At 39.5% G+C, this 25,561-nt stretch overlaps 3 protein-coding genes and 1 long non-coding RNA gene across 8 annotated transcripts in view; 1 reads left to right on the top strand and 3 right to left on the bottom strand.

Moving 5' to 3' along the window:
• Nucleotides 1–659: 659 nt before the first annotated feature.
• LOC137971405 (uncharacterized) lies at nt 660–4,436 on the bottom strand. Its single transcript, XM_068818239.1, has 2 exons — nt 1,895–4,436; nt 660–1,011 (listed from the first exon to the last, which is right to left on the bottom strand). Exons 1-2 carry the CDS (start codon nt 4,434–4,436, stop codon nt 764–766), a joined length of 2,790 nt encoding a protein of 929 aa, XP_068674340.1. The 3' UTR covers nt 660–763.
• Nucleotides 4,437–5,018: 582 nt separating this feature from the next.
• LOC137969811 (neuronal-specific septin-3-like) lies at nt 5,019–15,525 on the bottom strand. 3 transcript variants are annotated; one of them, XM_068816187.1, is made up of 12 exons: nt 15,477–15,525; nt 15,377–15,404; nt 13,043–13,198; nt 12,232–12,405; nt 11,763–11,888; nt 11,156–11,237; nt 9,529–9,666; nt 9,289–9,406; nt 9,106–9,204; nt 7,568–7,664; nt 6,218–6,269; nt 5,019–6,036 (listed from the first exon to the last, which is right to left on the bottom strand). In XM_068816187.1, the coding sequence occupies exons 1-12, from the start codon at nt 15,492–15,494 to the stop codon at nt 5,889–5,891; spliced, it is 1,236 nt and encodes a 411-aa protein (XP_068672288.1). In that variant the 5' UTR covers nt 15,495–15,525; the 3' UTR covers nt 5,019–5,888. The 3 variants fall into 3 exon arrangements, with proteins under 3 accessions (XP_068672288.1, XP_068672287.1, XP_068672289.1); XM_068816186.1 differs by having other exon boundaries at nt 15,377–15,407; nt 15,477–15,514; XM_068816188.1 differs by lacking the exons at nt 15,377–15,404; nt 15,477–15,525 and adding an exon at nt 14,792–14,902.
• Nucleotides 15,526–20,754: 5,229 nt separating this feature from the next.
• On the bottom strand, nt 20,755–23,159 carry LOC137970690 (uncharacterized). Its single transcript, XR_011116846.1, has 2 exons — nt 22,220–23,159; nt 20,755–21,638 (listed from the first exon to the last, which is right to left on the bottom strand). It is a non-coding gene; the product is annotated as an uncharacterized lncRNA (long non-coding RNA).
• Nucleotides 21,636–25,561, top strand: part of LOC137970688 (proteinase inhibitor-like) — a 7,870-nt gene continuing 3,944 nt past the window's right edge. For all 3 annotated transcript variants that reach the window (XM_068817222.1, XM_068817223.1, XM_068817221.1), the window contains exon 1: nt 21,636–21,843. In XM_068817222.1, coding sequence (XP_068673323.1) covers nt 21,836–21,843 — 8 coding nt within the window. In that variant the 5' untranslated portion in view covers nt 21,636–21,835. The remainder of the gene's footprint in view (nt 21,844–25,561) is intronic.

Genomic DNA, 25,561 nt, shown 5'->3' with positions numbered 1-25,561 from the left:
TATCTCTTAACAAGGCTGCGTATGTGCAAGAGCGAAAGCCTGAAAAGGAAAACTGGAGGCTTAGCTTTTAACTTGTTCTTGACTTTCAAATATCCGCGACTGTCATCATTAGCAGAACTCATTATTGGGTATTCTAGAAACTGAGGGCCAGGACTTGTATTCGTTTGAAGGTCTTTCAAAGAATGCTACTTCTCATACACAGCTGATGGATTGTATCGGGAATCTGGAAAGTTCTTTGGGGCTCACGTCTAAAGAGTATCTGGGGTCGAGTTCAATCTACAAACATTTTAGAGTAGCCTCAGTAACTACGAATTGACATCATAAAATTTGTTTTATTTTCTTTAAATATTCCATTTCAGTCTATCATGCACAAATACTATGTGGTAGAGTTACCACTCTCTACTCTACACTCTACTAATAGACATCATAAAATTTGTTTTATTTTCTTTAAACATTCTATTTTAGTCTATCATGCACAAATACTATGTGGCAGAGTTACCACTCTCTTCTTTCTACCTTTGCTATTTGATACAAAGGTATACGAAAAAATATTTGCACTGAGAAAATCTAATAGCAAAAGGTGCCTCATTTCAGCTCACTAGTACATTTTGATTCTATTTTGTTTAGAATACTGATATTTGTTACCGCGTAGCGCTACCGGTGAAAAATATCAGTAAATTACTTTGCACACAAATAAGGACTTTTCCGCCATTTTCTTAAATTACATGGTTTGAAACTCAGTACTTCACTACAATGATAAGACTTAGAAAAATTCTTCAACATCTTCAATATCTACGTTGTCATCGGCAAGGTATCTTTCCTGAAAGTGGCTATAAGCTGATCTTTGACGCACGCGCAAAGTCTTGCACCAAGTGGTCGGCTCTTCATGTTTGTCGACGTATCTTTTATAAGTATCATTGTCAAAAAGCGGCAGCCTTTTGGGGGGCGTCTTTTCACGATATGACGAGTGATAGAGCTCTTCTGGCTCCTCAAGTTGAATATTTGTGAGATCTGCAGTTAATAAAAACGGAAAAATATAGAGTTTTATATGGCTATGTTTCAGTGGAACAATAGGCTGCTTTACCAACAGAACGGCAACCTAAGTTGACCACGGGAGAGCGCGCAGAATCTGGATTCTACTGTAATCTGACCTGACATGGACATTTTTTGCGCGCGCCGTCGTCAATCGAGGACAGGAAAGGAAATGAAAGGAGCTTAAAGGGGCTAGGTCACGCAATTTTAGGCAATTTCAGCATTGATCGAATGGTCATAGAATCAACTAAAATATCAAAATAACTATTCAAACCTATAGAACTCTAACAAAACACAGGGAAGCCAAGAACGGACATGGATGGACAAAGCTGGAGAGGACTGAAATGGATTGAATTTGGGTAAATTTGAAAAACGTCGGCCCACCTTTTTTCAAATTTATATCAGTCTATATCAAAATGTCATTTAAAAAGCTGGAAAATCATTCTCATTTGTTATGTAGCCGTGATTTTGCGACTGAAAGACTCTTGCTCTGCCAATTATTCGTTTATAGCTCATAATTAAGAAAATTAAACAAATTTACCTAAAATAGCGTGACCTAGCCCCTTTAAATTAAGTGTCTAGTCTTTCTTGCGCTGGAGCACTAATTGGGGACACTGTAAACTGAAATTGAGAATTAACGCAAATCAAGTGAAATGTTGGTTTTTGAGGAGTACCCGGAGAAAACCTCTCGGTTCAGAGTAGCGAACCAACAAACTCAACCCACATATGACTCCGAGTCTGGGAATCGAACCCCCAGGCCACATTGGTGGGACGCGAGTGCTCTCACCACTACGCCATCCCTGCACCCGTTCAGTTCCCGTTCTGTTGCCAAATAAGCCTTAATATCTTTACTCCGAAGTACCTTCAATTGCTGACTCAGGCAAAAAGCGTTTCTCTGGCTTCTTCGAAATTACTCCGAGACGGCACCTCTGTCCTTCTCTCGCTAGGGATCGTTGAGTGGGCACTGGTCTCCAGTGAGCTGGATAGGTTGGAGATTTCGCTGTCAATGGTCGTTCTAGGATTCGTTTTATTTCTTCAGGTTGATCGTCATAGTTCCCCCAACCTTCAAAATCGTCAGCCATTTCGTTCTCCTGCTTTCGTCTCCGTTTTTCAAGGATATCCTCAACCATTTGAGTTCTTTGACTCTCGATTGAGGGGAGACAGGGTTTTCCAGTATCCCATTTGGGCTTCTCGATGGTCTTCTGAAGAACAGCATCTCGTTCCGCGTTGACGGTAACCATTTTTAATCCTGGCTTCAATTCCTTTTTTGCGGTCTTATTTCGTCCAAGAGGAGGAACCAGTGGATGTCCTGTGGCACTGTTCACTTGGTTACCCAAAACACCTCCCCCGTTCAATCGTGGAAACCTCAGATTTCTTGGGCTTCTTGTGGCTTTCATTGGTTCCCTACTCACCACGTTGTCCTTTATCTCGAATGTTTCAGAATCCGGGGAGTCATACACGATCGGCAATTGCCTGAGAACGTGACCAAGCTGATTGCATTGCCGCGGCGTTTTGTCCTTCAAGGAGATATCTTTCGAAGTCTTTTCTAATCTTTGTTGGACAGAAACTGTTTTAGAATGCTGCAGTAGTGATTTCAATTCCCCACCACTTTCAAATACGCTTGCAAGATCCCCGACATCGCTTACAGACATATTTCTCTTCTTCTCGCAGTAGAAGTCATTCCTATCTAGCCTTTTGGTGTCCAGTTCCTTCTTGATTGTAATTCTTGGTTGGTTGGTGGCCCCATCGTTTAGAGAGGCTAAACATATATTATCAACAGTTTCTTTCAAAAGATCCCGTTTCACGGGATAAGGAAGTGTGAAAGGTTTAGCTTCTGGAGGGTCTTCCCTTTCTTTATCAATGTGTCCAATCTCTTCCTTTAGCAGACCATTACTCTCCTCCATGTTAGAAGAACAAGAGGGCGTGGCCTTCTGTCTGCGATGATTTTTCTCTTGTTCTGATTTTGCCTGACAGGTTTCCTGTTCAGTCTTTTCAATTTTTTGAGGGGATTCATCCTTTTCAACATCTTTCTTCGTCGCCTCGTCTCCACTTATCTCTATTTTAATAGCTTTTTCTGCAAGATCTTTTTGCGGGACACGAAGTGAAACATCATTTCGTTTTGATACCTCATCCTGAACTGTTTCCATTTCCGTATCCTTTCCCAACGAATCATCTTTTACCAGAAGAACAGAGACATTCTCTTGGCATTCACTCACAAAAACTCTTTTCACGTGAGGCGTTGTAAGTACATAGGAATCGTATGCCTCAGACGCCTTGCCGTCAAACGAATTTTCAATTTTCGTCTTGAACTTGCCCTCCGTTTCCTTGAGAAGAACTGCGGCACCATTATTGACACCGTCAAGCTGGGCTGGTGCCACAGTGCCTTTATGTTTCTTAAACCATCTCCCAAGAGCCGTTCCTGGCCTTTGTTTATTCGGTTTCTCTCTCATACCGTCACTGTCTTCGATTGCACTATGTTCCTCCGTTTTTATACTTTCTTTCTTGGATGGACCACTGGTCTTCTCGAAGCAAACATTCGCCCTATCTTCTTTAACATTCTGGCCTACATAAGCACTCTTCCTTCTTTCATTCGGACTTTTCCCAGATCCCTTGTGCACATCCTTCTTCTTCGTAGTCGTTTTCTTCTTCCTCTCTTTGGGCGTATCTGTCTGGGACTGCCGTCCATTTCCATAGCCGCTTCCATCGTTCACGGTACTTGGGTGCTTACTTGTGTCCGAGTCCTTCACCAAGGAGGCGGGTTTTTTTCTAAAGGATGATCGATTAAAAACAGCCAACTGATTTGTTTCAACAAATGACTTTCCAAGATTGGAGAAAACATTTGGGAGACCTTTGCCGTTTCCTGGCTCTTTGATGGTCTTGGGTAATTGTTTCCCTTTCTGGGCCTCGCTGATCAACAACTCTTTCCTCAGATCATGATGTACGCGTGGCAAAATTGCATCCGTCTTTGGACGCCGAGTACTTTTTCCTTCCGATGCTTCCTCGCTATCAAGAAGAACTTTAATACCGTTCATGTTCTCTTTTCCACTTGATGCAGGATTGTCCCAGACTGGCGGCAATCCCGATTTTCCATTTCCACCGATAAAGTTAGATGACTTTGCGGTGGAATCATTCGGATATTTGATTTCAAACTCCTCACCCCGAAGGGTGCCTTGTAAGCCAGGCTCTGTAAAGGCGCTGGCTCTCGGACGACGCAATTTCTTATCACCAGTTGCGACATCGTGAAGTCCTACACTTGTAGAATTCAAGCCGCTGTCAGTAAAGTTATCGTTGATGTTGTGAGATCTTTTAACACCAACGTTGCTATCGCCATTGGTTGGTCCATTCCGTCTGGAAGGGCCAAAATAACTCGATAAGTAACCAAAAAGGGTTAAGATTCTGTCCATGATTTCTCTCGCAAAAACAAAAGCGTATCCACTATAGAAACTTTGTTTTCTCTCTAAGAGGTTGTTTTGTTGCGTCACAATGACGATTAAGCAGATAAATTAACTTTAACAAGTAATTTACAAAAACCAAAAAAAAAAAACATTACGTTATCGAAAATTGAAAATACGACTTTTTGCTTGTAATCCGCGTAGAAAGAATTTCTAGAATCCGAAACCTTGAAATTTATCTTGTTATGTTCAAGGGTCTTTACGTCAGCACCGCATGTTACTGCGATTGCGCGCGCATGGAAAGAATACACCTTGCAGCATCTCAAAGTGCTTTTACCGCGAGCAAAAATACGTCATCGCTCTAATAACTTCAATAGCTTGATAAGGAAGAAAACGAATACACTGTAGCCAAAAATAACGTCCAAAGGGCTAAGCCCTTATAAAGCCCCTCAAAGATCATCTCTCTGTTAAACTACGGTGTACGCTGTTCGTTAAACATTTGTGTATGGATGAAAAAAAGACTGATCTTCTTGGCAAGCACAGGAAGAGCTGCAAGGTAACGTCTACACTCATTCAGATAACTTTAGGCCTCCATAAGTGGTTCTTCTTTTTATTTAAATAAGAACTTTAAAAATCTATCGTTCTACAAAGTTTCACTTACTGTGATGCATACCGTAACTTCAAAACTTTACCATACAAATTTCGAAAACCTTGCTAGTCGATAAATTTACTTACTCAGGGGTGCGTTTCTTGAAAGTCCCGAAAAGCCATTTGTGAAACTGCCAACCGCTTGTTTTAGGAAGCCGATCTTTTAAGATGTTTTCAAGCTAACTAAAAGAAACAAGTCTGTGAAGTTTGACGACTTAAATCCTCTCCTTTCTTGAGATACAAGAGGAATTTTGACACCCGAAAATGCCCCAAAAAGTTTCGGGACTTTCGAGAAACGGGCCCCAGGCACCAGAGCGGTTTTTAGTCGACCGGTCATCAAATTGATTTGGCTTAGTGGTTGGCTGAGAAATTTCGCGCTATTAACCAGCCAATCAGAAGCGAGACTAAAACCCAATGCAACTTCCCGCCCTAGGCGCCAGCCAGCCATTAGATTAAATTCTGATTGGTCCATTCAAGGCGGTCTTAAGAATCGTGATTGGCCAATAGAACCACACCCGAAATAGTCCCTTGTCCAGATATTACGTTGCTTCTTTTTTTCAAATTTAGGTGAAAATATGTAGTAAGTACTAATTTTGCGTCATTGCCGGCTTTCAAACCATGGCTAATATAATATATGTCGTATATAGTGTAGAAATATTCATGTCCATAAGTGAAAAATGAAAGAAAAGGCTATGAATCTCAATCTTTTTAGCCACAATAGCAATTATAATATTTGAGAAAATTTGATTTAATGATACAGTAATTCTTATTCTAGAACTGTGTCCAGTGCTACAAATTTCACGAAACAAAAACTATCTAGATTTTGCTCTCTTGACAGTCCATGTTCACAACACCGTTCGTCAACACAATTTCATCGGAATGTTTCTCTTGAGTGAGGCGTTTTCGACGATAACTCTCATAGTGAATAGTATCTGTAACTTCTTTTAAATCTTGCATGTGAGTTCTGTGGAGGAAGAAAACGCAGGCAGACATTGATTACCTGGAGAAAATAAGGCTAAGGTTCCCCTTAATGGGGACAAATAAGCTACATCAATAAAGAAAAATTATGGAACGCCAAAAAAGATATATATAATTACACATGAAAAAATACATAAAATTACAAGGAATAATTTAAGGTTGCTCACTTGATTAGCATATCCCTCAACTGAGCAAATTCACAGTGGTTTTTGTTTTCAACTGAAATAAAGAAATTCACACAAGTTATTTTATTCAACCTTTCTCAATAACATTATTGGGAAGATAGCAGAAGTCCTCTCCAATGAAAAGCAGCTGGGAGCAAAGGTGGGTTGATTGGCAATCCACTATCACATTTTCATCTTGAAATAAAGGTGAGAACAGTGGTCATGCTAATGAACCTTTCAAGGAAGGGACACATAACAGACAAAACTTTACTTCCTTGAAAATTCCACATATGGCAAGTACTAAGTCTCGCAATTTTGGATGCAGCCTTCCAATAGGCCATTTCCGAGTTCATGTCTGCCTCCTCTTCAAAGCGAGTCTAAGTGCGAAGTTTTTGTTATGAAAATTAGTTTTCATTCATATGTAAAGTAGAACTAATTACCATCACAAAAACTTCGCACTTAGACTCGCTTTGAAGAGGAGGCAGACATGAACTCGGAAATGGCCTATTATTATGAACATGTACATGTGCATTCTCAGTGTAACTGAGGATCAACTTGAAATAAAACTTAAGAAATTATAAATACTGTATTTAAGAGGCTCTTATTTCACATTCTTTTTGGTAACACTTTAAATACCGTTTTGGTGCAGCAAATTTGTCAAACAAGCACACACACACATACACACAAAAAAAATAATTGTGAGAACAAAAGATTAGTAGAAGCTCAAATACAACTGTGCAAAGGTTCCATTCAAATTTCTAACATCATTGTACAACAAGATAAGCGCTGAATGACGGACACATCTTCTATCTTCCTGTTTGACTTACCCGGAATTATTAGCTAATGCAATTTTAGGATACGCATGCACGATCAACTACCGTTTATAAAACCTTTTAAAGGGTTCCTCCACTTCAACAAAAAATAACTTTAAATCACAGGACCTAACCTTTACAGTCAAATTAGTCTACATTTTTTTCAAAGAAAGCGTTTGTATCCAAAACAAATACCGGTAACTTTTAGAATGGCCTATTTTTGTTTTCAAATCTCGCGGGCGCCGCCGTCTTGAAAAATTGTGACGTGATACGATTACCATTGCTTATACAAAAGCTCCTTCCGTCTGAACAATAGGGCAACCGTAACACGTCACACCTATTCAAGAAGGCAGCGCACAAGGAATTTGAAAGTGAAAATAAGCGATTTTAAAATTCAGTTTTCCTAAGATAAACGCTCTTTTTAAAACAAATTTTGAACAAATTTGATTGGAAACATAACGGTTTAAACTTACTCTGTAGTAATAGTGGAGGTTTTAAGCCTGATTCGAAAGCACTTTTTTTGCTAATAAACTTGTCTTACCTTCAATAAGGCCCCATTTTGTCTTCCTACCCAGGACAGGTTTTCCAGAAACAGTAACATAGCGGTCACTCCCTATCACCGCAAAAGGCAGTTGATCCTATGAAGAGTGACACAAACGAAGAGTGACTCAAATTGTAAAACTTTCGAGACGTTATTTCTTTTGATGCATTTTACAAACTTTGACGTTTTTTTTTGGTTGCAGTGTGTGAAAATTTATTGGTTTTTTAACATGAGCATGCAACTGGTCAGTTTAAAAAATGTATAATAATATTTTAACAAGGCAAGAGAAAAAGAGAATTTTAGTTGACGTTCCACGACTGGTGTGGTTTTTTGTTGTTTGGGATTTTAAGGAATTTGGACTATTCAGAAAAACTGTTTTGGAGTTGGCCAGAACAAACTTATTACCAAATAAGTCCAATAAAAAGTACTATTACGTTTTATCTCTTAGTACCAGGCTTTTTGGATTTATTGTTCAGGTAATAAATTACTGTAACAGTAGATTTAGAAAATGACACATGTAAATCATCAATTTTGTAGTTGTGAGACCAAAATAATTACATTCAAGAAATCTTAACTCTTTATAGCTATTTAAAATTGCTGTTGACATAAGTAAAACAAGAAAGATAATTATTAAATACAGCATGAAAGAAATTTGGTATGCTTGACATGAAAACTAGGCAGTTTAACATCTCTGTGTTTCTTTAATAAAATTAGGCCGAAATCAATGCTTGACAAAGAGGTTTGCTTGTTTGTAGTCCCCGCCATGACCATACTTTTGAAAAGCTAAGTGCACATGATGTTCCTAAAATCCAGGAAGGCTATTTAAATTTCGTGTTGTTCTTTCCAGCTCAATTTGACTTCAAAGAAATACAACAGAAATCTTTATGGGTGTATGGCCATTGAAATGAGAGGTTTTCTTATAGGAACATTACACATACCTAACTGACAGGAATAATTGTACATGTATCTATGTTGAATCTACCAAGTAAAAATTAATTGAGGTTGTTTTCCAGGAGTAGTCTGTCATGTACAGGATATCATGGTTGGTCACAAAAGCAGGGAGATATTCTGTAAATATGAGAGTACTAAGCAGGGGTTCCACTAGCTTTTGAAGAAGATGCCTGGACTAATCAATGTAAGTGGCAATCACTCTTGTCTTTTACAAGGGTTTAAGTGAAAATCAAGGCAGAGATGTCGGTGGTAAGAGGCAAATTTCTTTCAAACAGACGGCCTGTGACTGCCTTCTAATGAAACCACAGCTATAAATAAATAACTACTTAATAACCGAGAGTAAGGTCATTACAGCAAAATCTCAAACTAAGGCCTTGCCGCATTGACCAAGGAAAAGCAAGGTCAATACAGCTAGGCCCGTGGGCACTAGGGAGAATAATTCTAGCTAGCGCTTAGCTGCTCATGTGTAATAAGACAAGATAATTCATGATGATCATTGTATTCAGCAAGAGTTAGATTGAGACAATGATCTAATGATCTTAATCCAACCCTATGCATGTGTATTTGTTTTCAAATAATCACCTCACCCTTATTCTAGATGTTGTTCTGGCTTCTTCTTCGTCAAGGTCATGTCTGTCGAGGATTGGGTAGATGTTGATGTTATTTTTTTGGATATCCTCACGTAACTGTAAAATTTAGTTAAGTGAATCATCAGTAATTTAATTAATATATTCCAAGGTTGCTGCCTGCACAGTATAGAGATATCTTACCCGCCGTCTAAATGCCTCACGTTCTTCAATGGTCAAAGTATCCGCCTTGGCAATTACAGGGACAATATTAACACACTTGTCTAGTCTTTTCATGAATTCTACATCAATGGGTCTTAACCTAAACATAAGAAGAAAAAAATAATCAAAACTGTTCAAGGATAGCATGCACAGAATGATGCAAACAGTATAATCACTTTTCTTATTCTTAGGCCTAGTAATAAATTCTTTGACGCTGCCTACCTGTGTCCCGTTGGTGCAATGAAGTAAAGACAACAGTGAACACGGCTGTCAGGGACTCTGGGCTTCCGATTGATGCTAGTTTCTTCCATTAAGTACTTGTGGAACTGTTCATTTATGAACTGGAGGATTGGCTCCCAACTTCAAAAGTAATAAAACAATCCAAATCAGTTTGTTACACACAAGTAACCAATTTTTATATCATACAAGTGACACTTATCCTTGTTAAACCATGCCCAAAACCTATACATATCCCATGACAAAATAATGACAATAGTTGTTGGATTCAATAAATTTTTCCAAAATTCATAACTGTTCATCTAACGCTGTTGTCGTCGGTGACCTAGACCAAGCTAGTGACCAAGCATCAATTTATTCTCGCAGTATGGTCTCCTCTTCTTTGATGACCTCGCAGGTGGCCTGGCAGGCCAATCCTTGCATAGAATGTACGAGGGCAGTGAGGACAAGGGAGAGGCAGCTCTTCAACAGAAGCTAGGCCACAATGCTGAATCAGTTCATATGGGATGTTGTCAAGACCAGGGGACTTTCTTGGGAGCATTCTCTTCATTGCTTTCTCAAAACTCCACAAGAGATTGTGGTTGACTCATCCATGTGGGGTTGAGGGGGATGAGATTGGACATTTCTCAAGAAATCTTCTGCAGCAGTGGATTCCTGGTTCAGTAGCGTGGAGAAGTGAACTTTCCAGCACTTGAGGATGTCAAAGCAGATCTGTTAGGATGGTTACATTTACTGTGCATAAAGTGAAATCAAGTTGAAAGTGAAAAATAATACTGCTTCCAGTGTTGCAATTGGTAGTAGTCATTTTTCAAAAGTACTCTTTAATCCGATCTGTTTTTTGATAGCTAAATTTTCGGTGGCTTCTGTCCGCCTCCATCAGAGCTACGACGATCGTTACTGCTTGCTCGACAAGCTGTCGTTATTTAACTTTAAATTAACGGTATCTAAGCGCAAGGTAGCAGTTTCCACTCGTAAACAGTGTCGCTGTTTAAAGTGGAATGTCACAACTCCAAGAAAAGTCTCTTGTGATAGTTCATCACACCGCATTCAAGGATGTGGGCATCCCTCGCATGGATGTTGTGATCCGTGGACTCAGCATTGCTGATTTGCTGTTGCTCCCATGACCTGGATCATGTTCAGCTCTGCGCGAGTTCCACAAGCGCTTACTCTCCACCCTGACATATGTGAACGAACAGTCATGGCAAGTCACTTTGTAAATACGTCAGGGAGAGTAAGCGCTCGTGGAACTCGCGTGGAGCTGACCATGATCCAGGCCACACGAGCAACAGCGAATCAGCAATCAAACAGCATGCTGAGTCCACGAATCACAACATCCATCTGAGGGATGCCCACATCCTCGAATGCAAAGTGATAGACTATCAAAAGAGACTTTTCTTGGAGTTAGAGTGGCATTCCACTTTGGACAGCGACACTGTTAACAAGAGGGAACTGTTTCCTCGCACTTACATACCATTAAATGACGACAGCTTGTAGAGTGAGCAGTAACGATCGCCATAGCTCTGATGAAGGTGGACAGAAGCCACCGAAAATTTAGCTATCAAAAAAACCATAGGATTAGGAGTACTCTTGAAAAATGAAATCAAGTTCTTACCAGCTTTCATTATTGATCTGATCGCCAAATCCTGGTGTATCTGTAATTGTGAGCTTTAATCGAACACCTTTCTCTTCGATCACTAGAAAAAAAATAATAATTTTGTCACTTCGTGGCATGAAATACCATAATTATTAATATTGGATCTCCCTCTACTTGGATTTTTCAATTAACATCTATAATTATTAATATTTTTCATTGTTAAAACCGACAAAATTGAATGAAAATTTTTTTTTCATTGACAATAAATTAATAATATTTTTAAAGTGCTACCATGACCAAAAATCAATTCTACTTTTCTCTTTATTTCAAAACTACATGTACATGTATGTTAACTGAACACTAAGTGACCTTGATTGATCTTTTCCTGGTATTTGTTGACAGCAATTTCTTCATTCAACACAGTTTTTAATCCATATAGACTTTTGCAATACAACAAAAACGTGACCAGAACGTTTGTAGCTTAGTAACCAGGCATTAGATTGAACGTGAAGATGAAAAACTGGACAATGTTCTCACAGATACACCACACCCCTGATTGCTTGCGACAATTTTTGGAAAAAAAGGTGTGGCTTATCTACTGGTGTTTTTGGTATTATAAACATACCATGACTAACAGATTTGACTTCTGCTGTCTTGGGTATCACTGAAGCAGCTCCAGTTGATGAGATTCTACTAAGTCGACCTTTGAACAAAGTGTTTACCATGGTAGACTTGCCAAGACCAGTCGCACCTAAAACAACAAAACTTAGTACTAAGTACATTGTGTAAGCTTGGAGGTAATTAAAAAATACACTGTGGTAAGGCAACATTTCAGAAATATAGATGTGACTAACTCTCTGCTACAGTCATATCCCAACAAAGCATCCAAATCGCACACATTGACCCTTGAGAATGACACTTGTTAGATTTTACTCTGTCTAAAGCCACACAATTTTACTTGTCATTGACCCCTGAGAGTGATACTTTATAAATTTCACTCTGTCCAACGCCACACAATTTTACTCATCAATGGGAGGGGTCCTAGGGCATTTGAGGTGTGAATGGGTTTAAATTATTATTTTCCTTTCACATACCCACAACCATTAAGTTGAATTCAAAGCCTCGTTTCAGAGACTTCTTGCGGATCTGCTCCTGTACAGTATCAAACCCAACATATCCTTCCAGAGCGGTCTTCAATTTACCCCAGTGAGTCATGGCTTGCATTGTCTCCATCATTATTTCAATGAAATTCTGATAGGATAACAACCCTAAACAAAATTAGTTTAAAATGTGTCACAAAGATAAACCTTGACTTTGAACATCATTTGAACCCAGCTATTCATTAGAACAACAACAATAACAGTACGTGGGCTATACTAGCATAGTAAGGGGTGACGCATGGTAAAATCCGAGACTAGCCAAGACGCCGTGACCCTTGTTTGCGAATCTGAGACTGAGACCAAAACATGCAAGACTTAACAAAAAAAATTATTGATGTGACAGTACATCTGTCCTATTAAGTACAAGTTCTATCACAATCCTTGGACAAACCACTAAGGTGGAGGTGTTGCGTTACTGGCGAGGAAGCAGTTAAAGGTCACTAAACAGCAAGTCAATCACTATTATAGGAGTTTTGAGGTTCTTGAGGTCGTCTTAAGTTCTACCAGCAACCACAATTTAAGGCTTAAGTTGTTAATGTATAACGTCCACCTCCATTTTTGGTTTCGTCCAGAACTCCACTGCTTCACAATATTTACTAGCTCCAATGGCTAGTGGAAGCTCAAAATCTACTAGCCAAAACTGAAATTTCACTAGGCTGTGGCTAGTTGGCTACCATTAGTCTCAAGTCCTGAGGTAAACAGATGATAATTTATTGAAGATGAAAAACAAACCAGAATAAAATACCTTTCTCTGCTTTGTTTTCAGCTTTGCTGTTGATTGTCTCCTTCTCACTTTCGCTAAGTTGTGCTCCCAGCAGCTGGACAGCAAGGGTGGAGATTGTTGCCACATCAACATACCCAGTCTCTTCAACATCTGCAAACTTGAAGACCTTTGACAATGCTGGAAATTGAACATACATGTAATATTTGTAAATATCAAAAATGATAAAAGACATCACATATCACAATGTGTTTTCTCTCAACTCTTGGGTATATATTTACTCTCAAATGATGCTACTGCGGTACATGTAAACAGGATCTCTTTACAAATAAGGTTTTTTTTTTCTAGAGTGCTCATTTTGGTCAATCTCTTGACCTGTTTGTTTGATTAATTGTGAGGAGAAATAAGAAGCTGGTCAATCTCAGGGGTAAATGGTTATATTATCAACCTCCCCACTTCAGCAACCTACTGTAAGACATCAAGATGAGCCACCAACATGTGAGAGAGGGGGGGGGGGTTGGGGGGGTTCCATTGTTTCTATCTTTGCACGCTGTTCACACATTTTGGCACATGTCACAGATTCCTCCCAGGTTATTAAGATTTGTCACTTGAAATACTGAAACTAAATTTTATGTAGTGCAAAGACAATATTATTGGTTTGGCTATTTCCTGCAAACGAATTACACTTTCATTTAATCCATAACATTACTAACTCTATATTTTAAGAAAGACAAAATCAGAATGCATCAATCAAAAACAATATTCTGTTAGCATTTTTATGAAAGTCTGAAACAAATAGAGCACAGGCAAAGGTTAATTTTTTTAAAATGTACCGACAATATCCCTTGTTGTTGTACCTTTTAAAATTGTGATTATTAAAATTTTTGTATTTGTATTGTTTTATAAAAAGTACTGTATTGTAAAGTACAATAATTATTGACCATTTGGAAAAAATGTGGTACAAGTCTTACAAACTGATACTATTATTATTATTATTATTATTATTATTATTATTATTATTATTATTATTATTATTATTATTATTATTATTATTATTGGTAGTGGTAGTAGTAGTAGTAGTAGTAGTAGTAGTAGTATTTTGACAGTTATATATGTCATAGTTTTCCCCTTCAAATTATATGAAGTGATATCATATAATTATTATTATTATCATCTACCAAAATTTTTCCAACTGTTTAGAAAATGAAAGTTAGAAACAAAAATCATTGCATTTCTTTCACTTTGTGGCTCATTTGTACTACATTGTGGCAACAGGTGCCATCTTTGTTCAACCACACCCTTCCTTCCACAAAGCAAAACTTTGACAAAGAGCCAACATTTTCTTTAAATAAACCTCTGGAATACAGCATCTTTCAAGGACAAATCTTATAAATTAAAGTGATTAAATTTGAACCCCAATAAGTGCTTTTCTCCAAGGAATTAGCAGTGAAATTACAGTATATTTGGCTTTATATGAACATGAATTGTATACCACTTTTTCCCAAAAAGTCTGCTTATAAATCAAAAACAAGACATCTCATAAAATCTATATACTATTAAAAAACATCAAAAAATGCACTTCAACACACGGTCATCGAATGAAGAAATTCTTTACATAAGAAAAGGACAACTTTTTAAAAAAAATCCTTTTATAACGATTTCTAAGTTCGTTTTCCTTAGTGGATAAAATTGAACATTTTAAGGGCAAATGTGAATTATAAATGACAACTGCCACAAGCTAAGCCGCAAGGATTTCCAAATAACCTTACTTACAGTCACGAAACGCAGATTTATCCGGAAATTCCGAATCCATGATTATTTTTGCAAACCGAAGTGATGGGTATGGATGAAGAACGCACGCCGCATTGCGAATAAAAAGAATCAATACGAATTAAAAACTTTAATATAATGTAAAATAGATCAAACACAAACAATGAAATTGTTTTGACAAAGCAACCAATCGCTCAATGGTATTCTTTCATAAAAGTTTAAAGAACACGAAACAATTAACGACGATGCGAATCATTCAAATGCCGCTGTCAGTTGCGGTCTAATGCAGTGCATACCAACTCGAAATCTACAGATCTTCGACCTCAAGGCATATTTCTTCAATATTTTCAGTGGTTATGGAAGAAAAACAATTAGAATAGAATTGAAATTTGACAAAAGGATGTACATGAGCGATGGCAATATAGTGCTTTGTTCGGCGTATTTTAGAACACATCTAAGACGATCTCAAGTACTAAGTATAGTGAAAGAATGCAACCAATTTTTTGGCCTCCAGAGGAGTGTGAACCTTGGAAGGCAGCAACAAGACATATTAATCAATAAAATAAGCATGAAACAAGAATAACAAACCTTCAACCTGTGCTCCCGTAAGGAGAAACTGCTGAAACACAGAAAATATATATCTGTCAAAAGAAAATGGGTTACAAAATTTACGGCATGTCAATCCCACCTTATCTGTGGAGGCCATCTTCTTTACTGCCGCGTCAATCCTTGCTGGAAGCGGCTATGTGACAGCTCGTTCCCAGGTTCTCCAATATTCGTCACGCAATCCCAGTACTTCTTTACAAGCATACTGCTAAGGCATTTGATGGGTGCGATGGATACCTTCGGGACTATCAAGGAGATGCACCAAGACTCCGAGGGGAGAAATGCTTATGTTCGCTTAAGGGAGGTACCTTTGGGTGACGATTTTCATCCGCCTGAGCTACAAGCAGTGGGCACCATATTGCTGTAGGCCTAAAATCACTGGGCAGCCGCAGCAGTTTGTATGAAGAAATCCCTTTGCCGGATTCGGGTTATAAAATTAAAAGAGACTACAGTGTTCGGATTCACAGACTGATTCACAGCGGAAGCATACACGGGTCAAGGCAGACGAGGGAGTTGAGGAAAAAGCAAGCGTAAAAATTAAATGTGGCTTGAAAAAAAAGGTTGTCGGTGGGTCTATCTCGCCACTTAAGACGCATATGCAGCATTTGTATTCAATCAAAGCATCCAGAGGGGACTGGTTTTGAAGCACAGCAAAAAACAAGGAGCAAACAAAGATGCCAAGATTTAGGTTGGAAAGTCCACGACCGTGCACAATCTTTTGTTTTGCGCTAATACACTCTGCATAAATTACGTAACCAACACATTTCTATTGGTTAGTTTCTCAGTACGGAGTAAACAACTATTGTGTTTTGAGCAAGGTCAATGCCAAAAAAGAGAACAAAAACCTACAACGAAGAAGTTTTTCGGGTTTCATAACCATTCCCCTCTATTAACTATCATCAAAGATAAATCAGGATAGGCTGCTGATCAGGAATAATATCACTAGTCCTGAAACTGTTTTGTTTAACGGAAGCCGACATGACGTTACACTGCTCAGCGGAATTAGGCCATTTCCGAGTTGTATTTGTCTCGGTTGCGAAGTGAGTCCTGGTCCTCAAATGAGTTTGATATGCATAAGAATGGTTGTGCACCAGGACTCGCTTTGAAAGTGAGGCATGCAGCAACTCGGAAAAGGGCTCTTCTACAAGCACAAATCTCTTAATACACCTCTTTTACCACCACCTCCCCCCCCCTGCGGAAAAATTGCATAGGCATTGTTTTCGATTTCTCTTTGGACATCTTCATATGTTTTATTGTTTTACGAGACATCTGGTTTGTCTCTTCTACTGGGCAAACCTGCCCATAGGGAAGGAGCACGAACAGGACTCGAGGTCCTATGCGAGGTGCTCCACCCTACCCTATCCAGACCAGAAAGACCAGACCACAACACCAGGAACTACATTCCCTGCTCTTACGACAAGTGTGCGGGTTCTTTTACGTCCCACAGGATTATGAACATTGAAGAGTTGTGAGACGGGACCTCCGGCTTATCGTAGTTATCCGAGAAGACTAGAGAGTTTAACCATTTGCATATGTAATTACAAAGGCAGCACTTTCTCCTCAGTTATTTAAAGACCCTGAGTGTTGGTCCGGCCGGAGTTGAACTGACGACCTCCCGCGTGACAGCCCGGTGCCAACTGAGCCACCGGTGCGCGGTGGCTCAGTTCCCAGTACAAAGAACTAGTCGAAAATTACAGACCTATTTCGCTGCTTTGTATTCTGTCAAAGGTACTTGAGAGATGTATTTTCAACAGATTAATCTGAACCTCTTAAGCAGTTCCTTGTCTTATGGGCAACACGGATTCATGAATGGCCGTTCGACAGTAACTCGGATGCTCTGTTTTCTTCATAAAATAGGTCAGGCCTGGATAACTCACATCAATGCGATATTGTTTATCTTGACTTGTCAGAAGCATTTGACACGGTTTCTCCAGCCTGCGTAACTGGCGGGATTTTTGATGCGAGAGGCAAATTAGGGAGCGAAGGCGCGCGGAGAATGGGGAGCGCCCCCGGCCCCATTCTCCGCACCAGGCTGCGGTTTCCGATTCTTGTCTTCTTCAAAAACTTGCCGCTGCTGCTATTAATAGCTCCTTGTTCCAGTGGTTTGCAGATTATCTCACAAACAGGACCCAGGAAGTATCAACCAAGGGTACAACATCCTCATCGATGCCTATCTTCTCTGGAGTTCCCGACAGGGAAGCATTCTGGAGCCAATAGGGTGTATTATTCTAAAACCAATATCTTATATATGGTATATAAATGACCTGCCAAACGAGTTATTTAGACTAGTTCGTGATGGCTTATCTTTTGCTGACGACACCAAATTGGCCCGCATCATCCATTCTGATATATGATATATCTCAATTTCAGCAGGATATTGACAAAGTGTTTGACTGGTCTACTAATTGGCGCATGAACTTTAACCTCGGAAAATGTGAATTCGTCCTGGCAACGCGAAAGAAAACTCCATTCCAGAGTTCCTATCATATTGGGAATCATGCAAGAGAAAATTAGGGGACAGAGAGGGAGGCTCCCGGTCCAGCCCTTGAGATATGTCATGTCCACGAAAGTTAGTTATTTTCAGCCGCATGCAGGCCAACCTCGGTCCGATGTTTGAAAGAAAAGCAAAGATTTTATGTAATGGCGGACGAAGTAGACTTAACGTTTGTCGATGAAAAAAACTTTCAGAAACGCGGAAAATGCTTTTTCTGGTCTGATAATTCCAGCTGGGAAATAAGTTCCACTATTTTTGTGGACACGAATGACTCGCTGGCTGACATCAGTGAATTTAACGGAGGACGCGCGTCAGAAACGAATAGCGAAGGCGACAGTTCATGGCACGACTACAGCGATGTTAGCGATCAACAGTCGGATGACGATCACACCGAGGAAGCCTCGACATCTTTTTTCATCAGCCTTCCACGTGCCCCGTCATTTTCTCTTTTCACTAAGAACCTGAGGGCAAGGCAAGACTGTATGCGGACGTCTCGGAAGATAGACTTCCGCTAGAACAAAGACTTCCGCTCGTCTAAAAATAACTTTCGTGGACATGACATATCCCGGCCAACGCGCTGAGCCTCCCTCTCTGTCCCCTCATTTTCTCTTGGAATCATGTCATTTCATAGGCTGATACTCAAAAGGACCTTGCGATTGTTGTTAACGGTATCACAACTTTAAATGGAACTCCCACATTTCTTCCTTGTCGTCTAAAGCTAACAAACTTTTAGGCTTTCTTTATAGAACATCTCTTCCTTCCATTTTCTTTTTCCAAGTTATTCATTATTCATTATTGAAATTTTGTTCGATATTCAGTTTTCCGTATCGAATTTCGTTATTCTTTAACGGAAACTGTAAAATTCTTGATTCCAAATGTTCGAACGTTAAATATTCTTTATTCATTTTCCTTTTGAAGCGGTTATTCATTATTCCGCTTTCACCCCGATTAGCAGTGTATCTTTAGTCCCCGATAGCCGCGCTCTTGAGGACCCTTACCTCGCATCTGCCTTGTGCTTGCGTCTGCGATTGTGTAGCGAATTTCCCAGAGTAGATAGTTGACTCAAACTCAACCTAAACAGAGACACACCACGCTTGCGCGCCCTTTTTTGCTTGTTTATCAAAATGTATATATTTTCGCTGGCTTTCGAGACTGATCTTCCATTGGGTGTTATGTGGGAATGAGTGCCTGTTTGCTCTTGAGAATAGGAGACGCAAACACAAGCGAAAGCACATATTAGCTTTACACAATAGGGAAGTGTCTGGGTCTTGCATTCACATTTGCTTTTTCTTTTTAACATGTCTGGATTTTTGTCTACACCTGCGTTTGTATCTTTGTTTTGAACCGACAACACGACTCCTAAGCTCTCAAAGTCATCCATGGTGCCAATAGGCCCGCAACGCATGCATAAATCACGAAAAAAACAAAAGGTCTGTCGGAAGCGTGCTTGAGTTTCAGGAAAATGAGCCCCAAAATCTGCAGAAACAATGGTCAACCTCAGAAGTTGGGCGATTGGGGTCTTTGTGTTGAATTCGCACATTTCTTGTCAAACTTTACAACACTTGAAAGAAAACAAAATCAAACTAACAAAAACAAAAACCATCATTTTGACACAGAATTTCCTTTGTTTCGCGAGTAAACACACAAGGTTACTTGATCAAGGCGAACGCTGAATTCGATGTCACTTTCGATTTTACAATTTACTTGAGCAACCAAAAGGACAAGAGAATAGTTGAAAGCACCAAAAATCTCCCAAAATGTTTTTCGCTGATGGTAGCTTTTTTATATTCGTGGTTCAAAATTTACGTTGTTTTCATGTCGCAAATTTTGTTGCTGATGGCAAAATATTTTATTCTCGATCGACCGTCTTGAAAACTTCCTTCTGCTCTTCCTAAAAACTGTGTGCCAATATTTATTTACTTTTGTATTAGTATTTGTGTTTCATAAAACAGGCAAACAAAATCTGTACCTCGCTTAGTTTGCATTTTTGATCGTTAAAATGGAATTTTTAGTCCTATGTTTCTGACGCAAAGTTGTACATTTTTCAGGTCTCCCATTCAGATACTGACTCCGCCCCACAGAGATTAACTTCAGTGAACGTTTTTATTCGAAAGCTGTCAGACAGTCAGAGTGCACACTTAAACTTGTTGCGAACAATTTGTAAGGGAACTTGAAAATGATCAACATGTAAGCCTCGAAGCCAATGTTTCTCGATTCCCTTTTATTTTCTTCAATTTTTCTGGGTTTAGTGTTTTACTAGTAACCACATGTCTTCTCATGGGGCTATTTTTCTAGGACATCAACCATGGGAGTATAATGATATACGGTACCAAAACAATATCGTGTATTATTAGAGCTATATATTACGCAAGAACACCTTGAATCTCCTGGAAGACAAAACGCAGCTCAGTTGACAATATGGAATAAAGCGCTGTGTTACTGCACTACCACACGTACGCAATGCGTGCCTTTTTTTTTTTTTGCGTTGTTCTCTCGTTGCATGTCAGGTTAGGGCATGCTCAGCTAATAGATATTAATTAATTCAGCCAGGTACGTTAGGTCAACCTTATGTCCTTTCAAAGCCAAGTAAGAACTAAAGAAATCTTCCAATTTACTTCAAGAATTCGAAGTAGTCGTTGTCAGCTGATCCACTTGTAAGATTGTATTAATTAACCGTCCTAACCATGAAACATTTTTGGTTTGCAATGATGTGGAACTACTCGTAGGTCTTTTCACAACCTGAGAATTCTAAGTGTTGATGAGCATTGTATATTTGAAGCGTCCACTCAATCACATCTATAACGCTTTGGTTGCGTTATTTATTCAAAAAGAAAAAGCACTGTTAGGTGCAATATATTACAAAATATACACACAAGACCTTTATTTGTAAACTACCTTTGTCACAACTGAGTGATTCTAGAGAATTTTGAGCAGGGAAATACGCTTACTCGTCCTAAAATAAGGAAAATTGCATCAGGGCAATCCCTCGAAGCATATCAACTCTTCTTTGCCTCAAAGTTCTTCCCGGCAAAGAAATCATTCTTTTTTCCAGTTCATCGCATATGGCATTGCGACGTCTCATAAGAGTAGGACTTGGGAGACATGGCCTGACTCCGTCGCTAACTTGAGCGACGATTCCCGAATAACTGCATCGATCACATGATGTAATGGCACAGTTTGAATCATCATTGTTATTTGTTGTGTTGAGGTGTGGAAAACAACTTTCGTTCATTGAGCCTGACCTCGGTAAGGGATTGTCACTGAAAATTTGATTCCGCTCAACCAGTGATAGGTCAGAATTGCTACCAGAAAGCAGAAGCAATTTGGATTCATCGCATCTGTTCTTTGGAGCAGTAAAGCCTCTTCGCTTAAGCGACCGTGCTTTGTCCATGAAGCTCATGTTGTTCTTGTTGTAAAAGTATATCGCTGCAAATACTTTTAAAGCCAAGAAGAAAACAATTAATTCAAAGAGTGGAGCTACTGTATCCGCAACTTTCAAACCTCTAGATCTCTTGCGATAACCAAGCGAAAGTAAAACAAATTAAAGCTCCACGTTATGTGCTGCTCAGTTCTCTTCCACAATTTTTCCACAACTTGTACTTGTTCCCTCTCCGTTGGTTGTTTGTTACTCAAGGGTATCGTTTTTGCCAAATGTGTCAGTGTTTCAGTGTCTTCATAGCACAAAGCAAAGACATATCATGTTGCATTGCAGCATGTGACCTTTGCGCTGATCACAGTGTTTTTTGACAGCTGTAAAATATCATAGTATCGATGACGTGAATATTTTGAACATAAACAAATCTCATTGTCCGCATCCGTTTTATTATAATTGATATCGTGATGAATGTAATTTATCAACAAAATACGTCATTGAAAGTCTGTTTCAACCTCTGTGCGACCACGCGGTGATTTCCTTCCTTGCGGCGCGACATTCGCAAACATATCCCATGGAGTGGTAAAAGTCTTCTTGTGCATGCATTTAAGAATTTAACCTAATGCAGTCGTCAACGTAATGTTCATGAAACGTCGGAATTGAAGTTTCACTTTGTTTCAGCGTAGTAAATTCATCTAACTCTTCTTGTTAAAATAATCGAGTAGAGTATAAAGTAAGTCAGAGATTCTTAGGAACCCTTTTCGTTTTGTTTCAGGCATGCATTTCTATCCCAGAATCGTTAGTCGACCAAAAAATTCCACCCCACCGACTAAGAAATAATGAAGGATTCTCGCTTTATCAGTTTACTAAATACTGCAACATCTTAAATGATTTTTGGTCTCTAACTCTTTTCATCTGTTTTATGGGAGTCAAGTCAGCAAGTTGTGAATGTCCTTACTTATCTTCTTTCCTGTTCAGCTGCAAAGGTACTTTGAGTCTTTCTTATGTGAAACCAACCGCGGCAGTCAACATTCCCCACATATATTGAAGAAGGCAACAGGATCACGAATTCAAATTCTTTGTTTGTTATTCGACCGGTTCGTGTTCATTAATTTTCCAAAGCTTTTGTTCTTTTGCCCTTCTCTGGGATTAAGTTTCCACTTGCAAAACAATCAGCACAAAATAGGTGTGTAAACTACCGGATATCCACTGGCTGTAGATGGGTATCTCATTTGACGTCACTAGGTACTTGAATGTTTCGGGCCATATCTGCATGTTTGCGCGTGATATATTCTCGGCAAGAATGGGGCTTACGGCGAAGATAGGTAGTCTTCAAAGTCAATTGAAGTGGAGCAAGCACTTGATCGATTGCTAAATCCAGCTTATACTACTCTCATTGAACCTGAAGAAGGCTGGTTTGGCCAGCCGAAATATCATGAGTACACCACTAAAATCAAATCTACGTTGTCTCGGCTCTTGCTCAAAATATTAAGCTTCTCAACTTATAATCACGCCCATCAGATCAAGTCACTGATCCAACGTACACCGACAGGAAGGTTGTCCATGGTTGCTTGCTTCAAAACTTTATACTACGACCTTTTCAAGAATCCTGTCTGAATCAAATACAGAGAATTCGTAGAATTCTATTCATATTACGTATAATTTCACAATACATTGCCATCCTGCTAAGGTCAAGGCCTGTGTACAACAATTGGCGTGGAGCCAGTGATTCGCCCGGCCTATCGGCGGGTTGAGGCGGCGATATGACTCAATTACACTTCACATAACGCAACCCATGACATTCCGCCGGTGGCGCCGCGGAACAGCCAGAATTGTCATAAATTCTTGTGTAAAAAAAAGGTTATAAATCCGGCTTCTGATTAAACGGAGAGGGCACCTAGACCAAGTGTTGGGAATGCCTCCAAAGTTATCCAACACTGTCACAATTTATTCGTCCCTCGTATTACAAGATTTTCTCCTTTTTCTCTCTTCAACCGCTCCCTTTTTTTTAGACAACTCCCTCTATTCTGATTGGTCGTGTACATTCTCATGATTTCCGATGTAATTGTATTGTCAACAACGATTTGCCCCCAAGTATCAATTCACACATCACTTAACACTTCAAAACGACATTACCAAAAAGGCTTAACTATTGTCACGCAACCGACACGATTCCGACACAAGTATTGCGCACTAATTCTGGCAAAACTAAGACAACGGTACTAAAATTTATTCAAAATGGCGGCCATTCGGAGCAATTCAAGATGGCGGCTATTTTTAATGAAATGCAAGCCATGTGGTCGCTAGAGTGAAAACCGAGAATAGACCTTATTCGCTTATACATTTTGCTTTCCCAATACAGATAGCGCAGTGGTGAGAGCACTCCTCTCCCACCGATGTGGCCCGTGTTCAATTCCCAGACTCGGCGTTATATGTGGGTTGAGTTTGTTTGTTGTTTACCCTGCACCAAGAGGTTTTTCTCCACTTACTCGGGTTTCCCCTCTCCTCAAAAACCAATATTTGACTTTTTACAGTGTCCCCAATTAGTGCTCCAGCGCTAGAACGACTAGACACTTAAATAAAGTTCCTTTCCTAAAAGTTCCTTTCTTTTCTTAAGTTAATTTTGTGGAATTTTAAAAACCGAGCTCTATTCCCGACTTCCCCCTTCTTTCAAAAGCCGCGAAAGCCGCATACCCGAAACAAATCATTGAGCTTTCTCTGAAATATACAACTTGATTTAGGGTGCATTCGATTGACCCTATTCCGGAACAAGAATACGTGGAGTGATGCTTTAAAACGGTATGTCCGGCGTTTTGAAGCAACAAGGGTAAAAAGATATATCTAAAATAGCATTTTAGCAGGTGTTTGACAATTTTAATGTAAATCTCCGTGAAAACAAAGGTTTTCTTACTTCTATTCCATGCATTCCTATTCCGGAATGCTTTCAATCGAACGCAGCCTTAAACTGCCGCTTGCCTATCCGAATAGTTGTTCATTAGCCTCATTTGTCAAGTACGAAGAAGTTGTGAATTATGGGTCATCAAGACTGAGTAAACGTTGAAATTGCACAGGCCTTGGGTACGAACTGAAGCCATTTGTTAAACTTCGAGTATTATTCTGCTTATTCTGAAAAAGTGATCTTTTTTCTTCCTCTGTTGAACCGTTTCGCTTCATGAAACCAAAAATGTCATTTCGAAAAAGTGATCTGGCGATAGAAGGGAACAACACGCTTTTTAGTGACTCAAATCAAGATCACATTAGACTGCTCATGATTTTTTCTGTCTTTATTTATTGAGTATCAACATATTAGGGCCGTTTATACGAGAGAAAATAAGCCGCGGCTTAATCTCGTACCCAGATCTCACTCTGCCACTGGAAATGTGAGATCTGGTAAAGTTAGACAGTACACCATTTTTCATTGGCTACTAAAAAAAGGTTGCGGCAATGCAATCTACGCTCCGATTGGCTTATTTCGCGGGGCACTTAATGAAGGTTTGGTTTTCGCAAGCTCATGTGCTGTTTTGAATAAATGTCAGTTGTGCGGAGGAAAGTTTTGTTTTTTCCGACGCCGGAAAAGCCCCACGTACCCTGCCACTCGAATAAAGTTCTGCGTAGCTTGCTACGCGGTACGCAGAAACTAATAAATTCAAGTTGAAGTATGTGATGAATTGTGAATTTTACGGTTAGATTAACACCATTTTTCACGAGATCGTGTCAAGAAAATAGCACTCGTTGCAGTGATTAGGTCCAAGCACTCTTTAACATTTTCGCTTTCAATTTACTATTCGGCTAACTACACTTTGCACGAGATTGTATGAAGAAAATAGCACTCGTTTATTGATTAGGCTTAAGCGCTCGTTTCAGTGATTCTGAGTTACTCCGACAATTAAACAATCTCGACCGTTCAAAAACAATCGCCTGTAGCGCTTCTTTCTGTTTCGGCTTAAGTTTAAGGTTTCCTTGTCCTCTACCCAAAAGAATCTCTTCAAGAATACTCTCGAAATCCATGTTTATTCCGCAAAATCACCCAAAATCACAACAGAGAGTACGAACATGCGCAGTGATAGAAAAGCCCGTATTTCGGGCCTCGCTGGCACTGAGCATGCTCGAAATCGAACTTTACCAGATCTTCCTTCCGTATGACCGTGGAAGATCTGGGTACGAGATTAGCCGCGGCTAACTCTGGCCGCGGCTTACGTAAGCCGCGAACACCCCGTATAAATGGTACAAAATCCACGTTCACGGCTTTCTCAAGCCGCGGCTTATCCTGGCCAGGGAGTTTATACTCGTATAAATAGTT

Source organism: Montipora foliosa, chromosome 9 (genome assembly GCF_036669935.1).
Source record: "Montipora foliosa isolate CH-2021 chromosome 9, ASM3666993v2, whole genome shotgun sequence".
In the NCBI taxonomy this organism is placed as follows: Eukaryota; Metazoa; Cnidaria; class Anthozoa; order Scleractinia; family Acroporidae; genus Montipora; species Montipora foliosa.
This window is presented reverse-complemented; position numbering and strand designations above follow the sequence as displayed.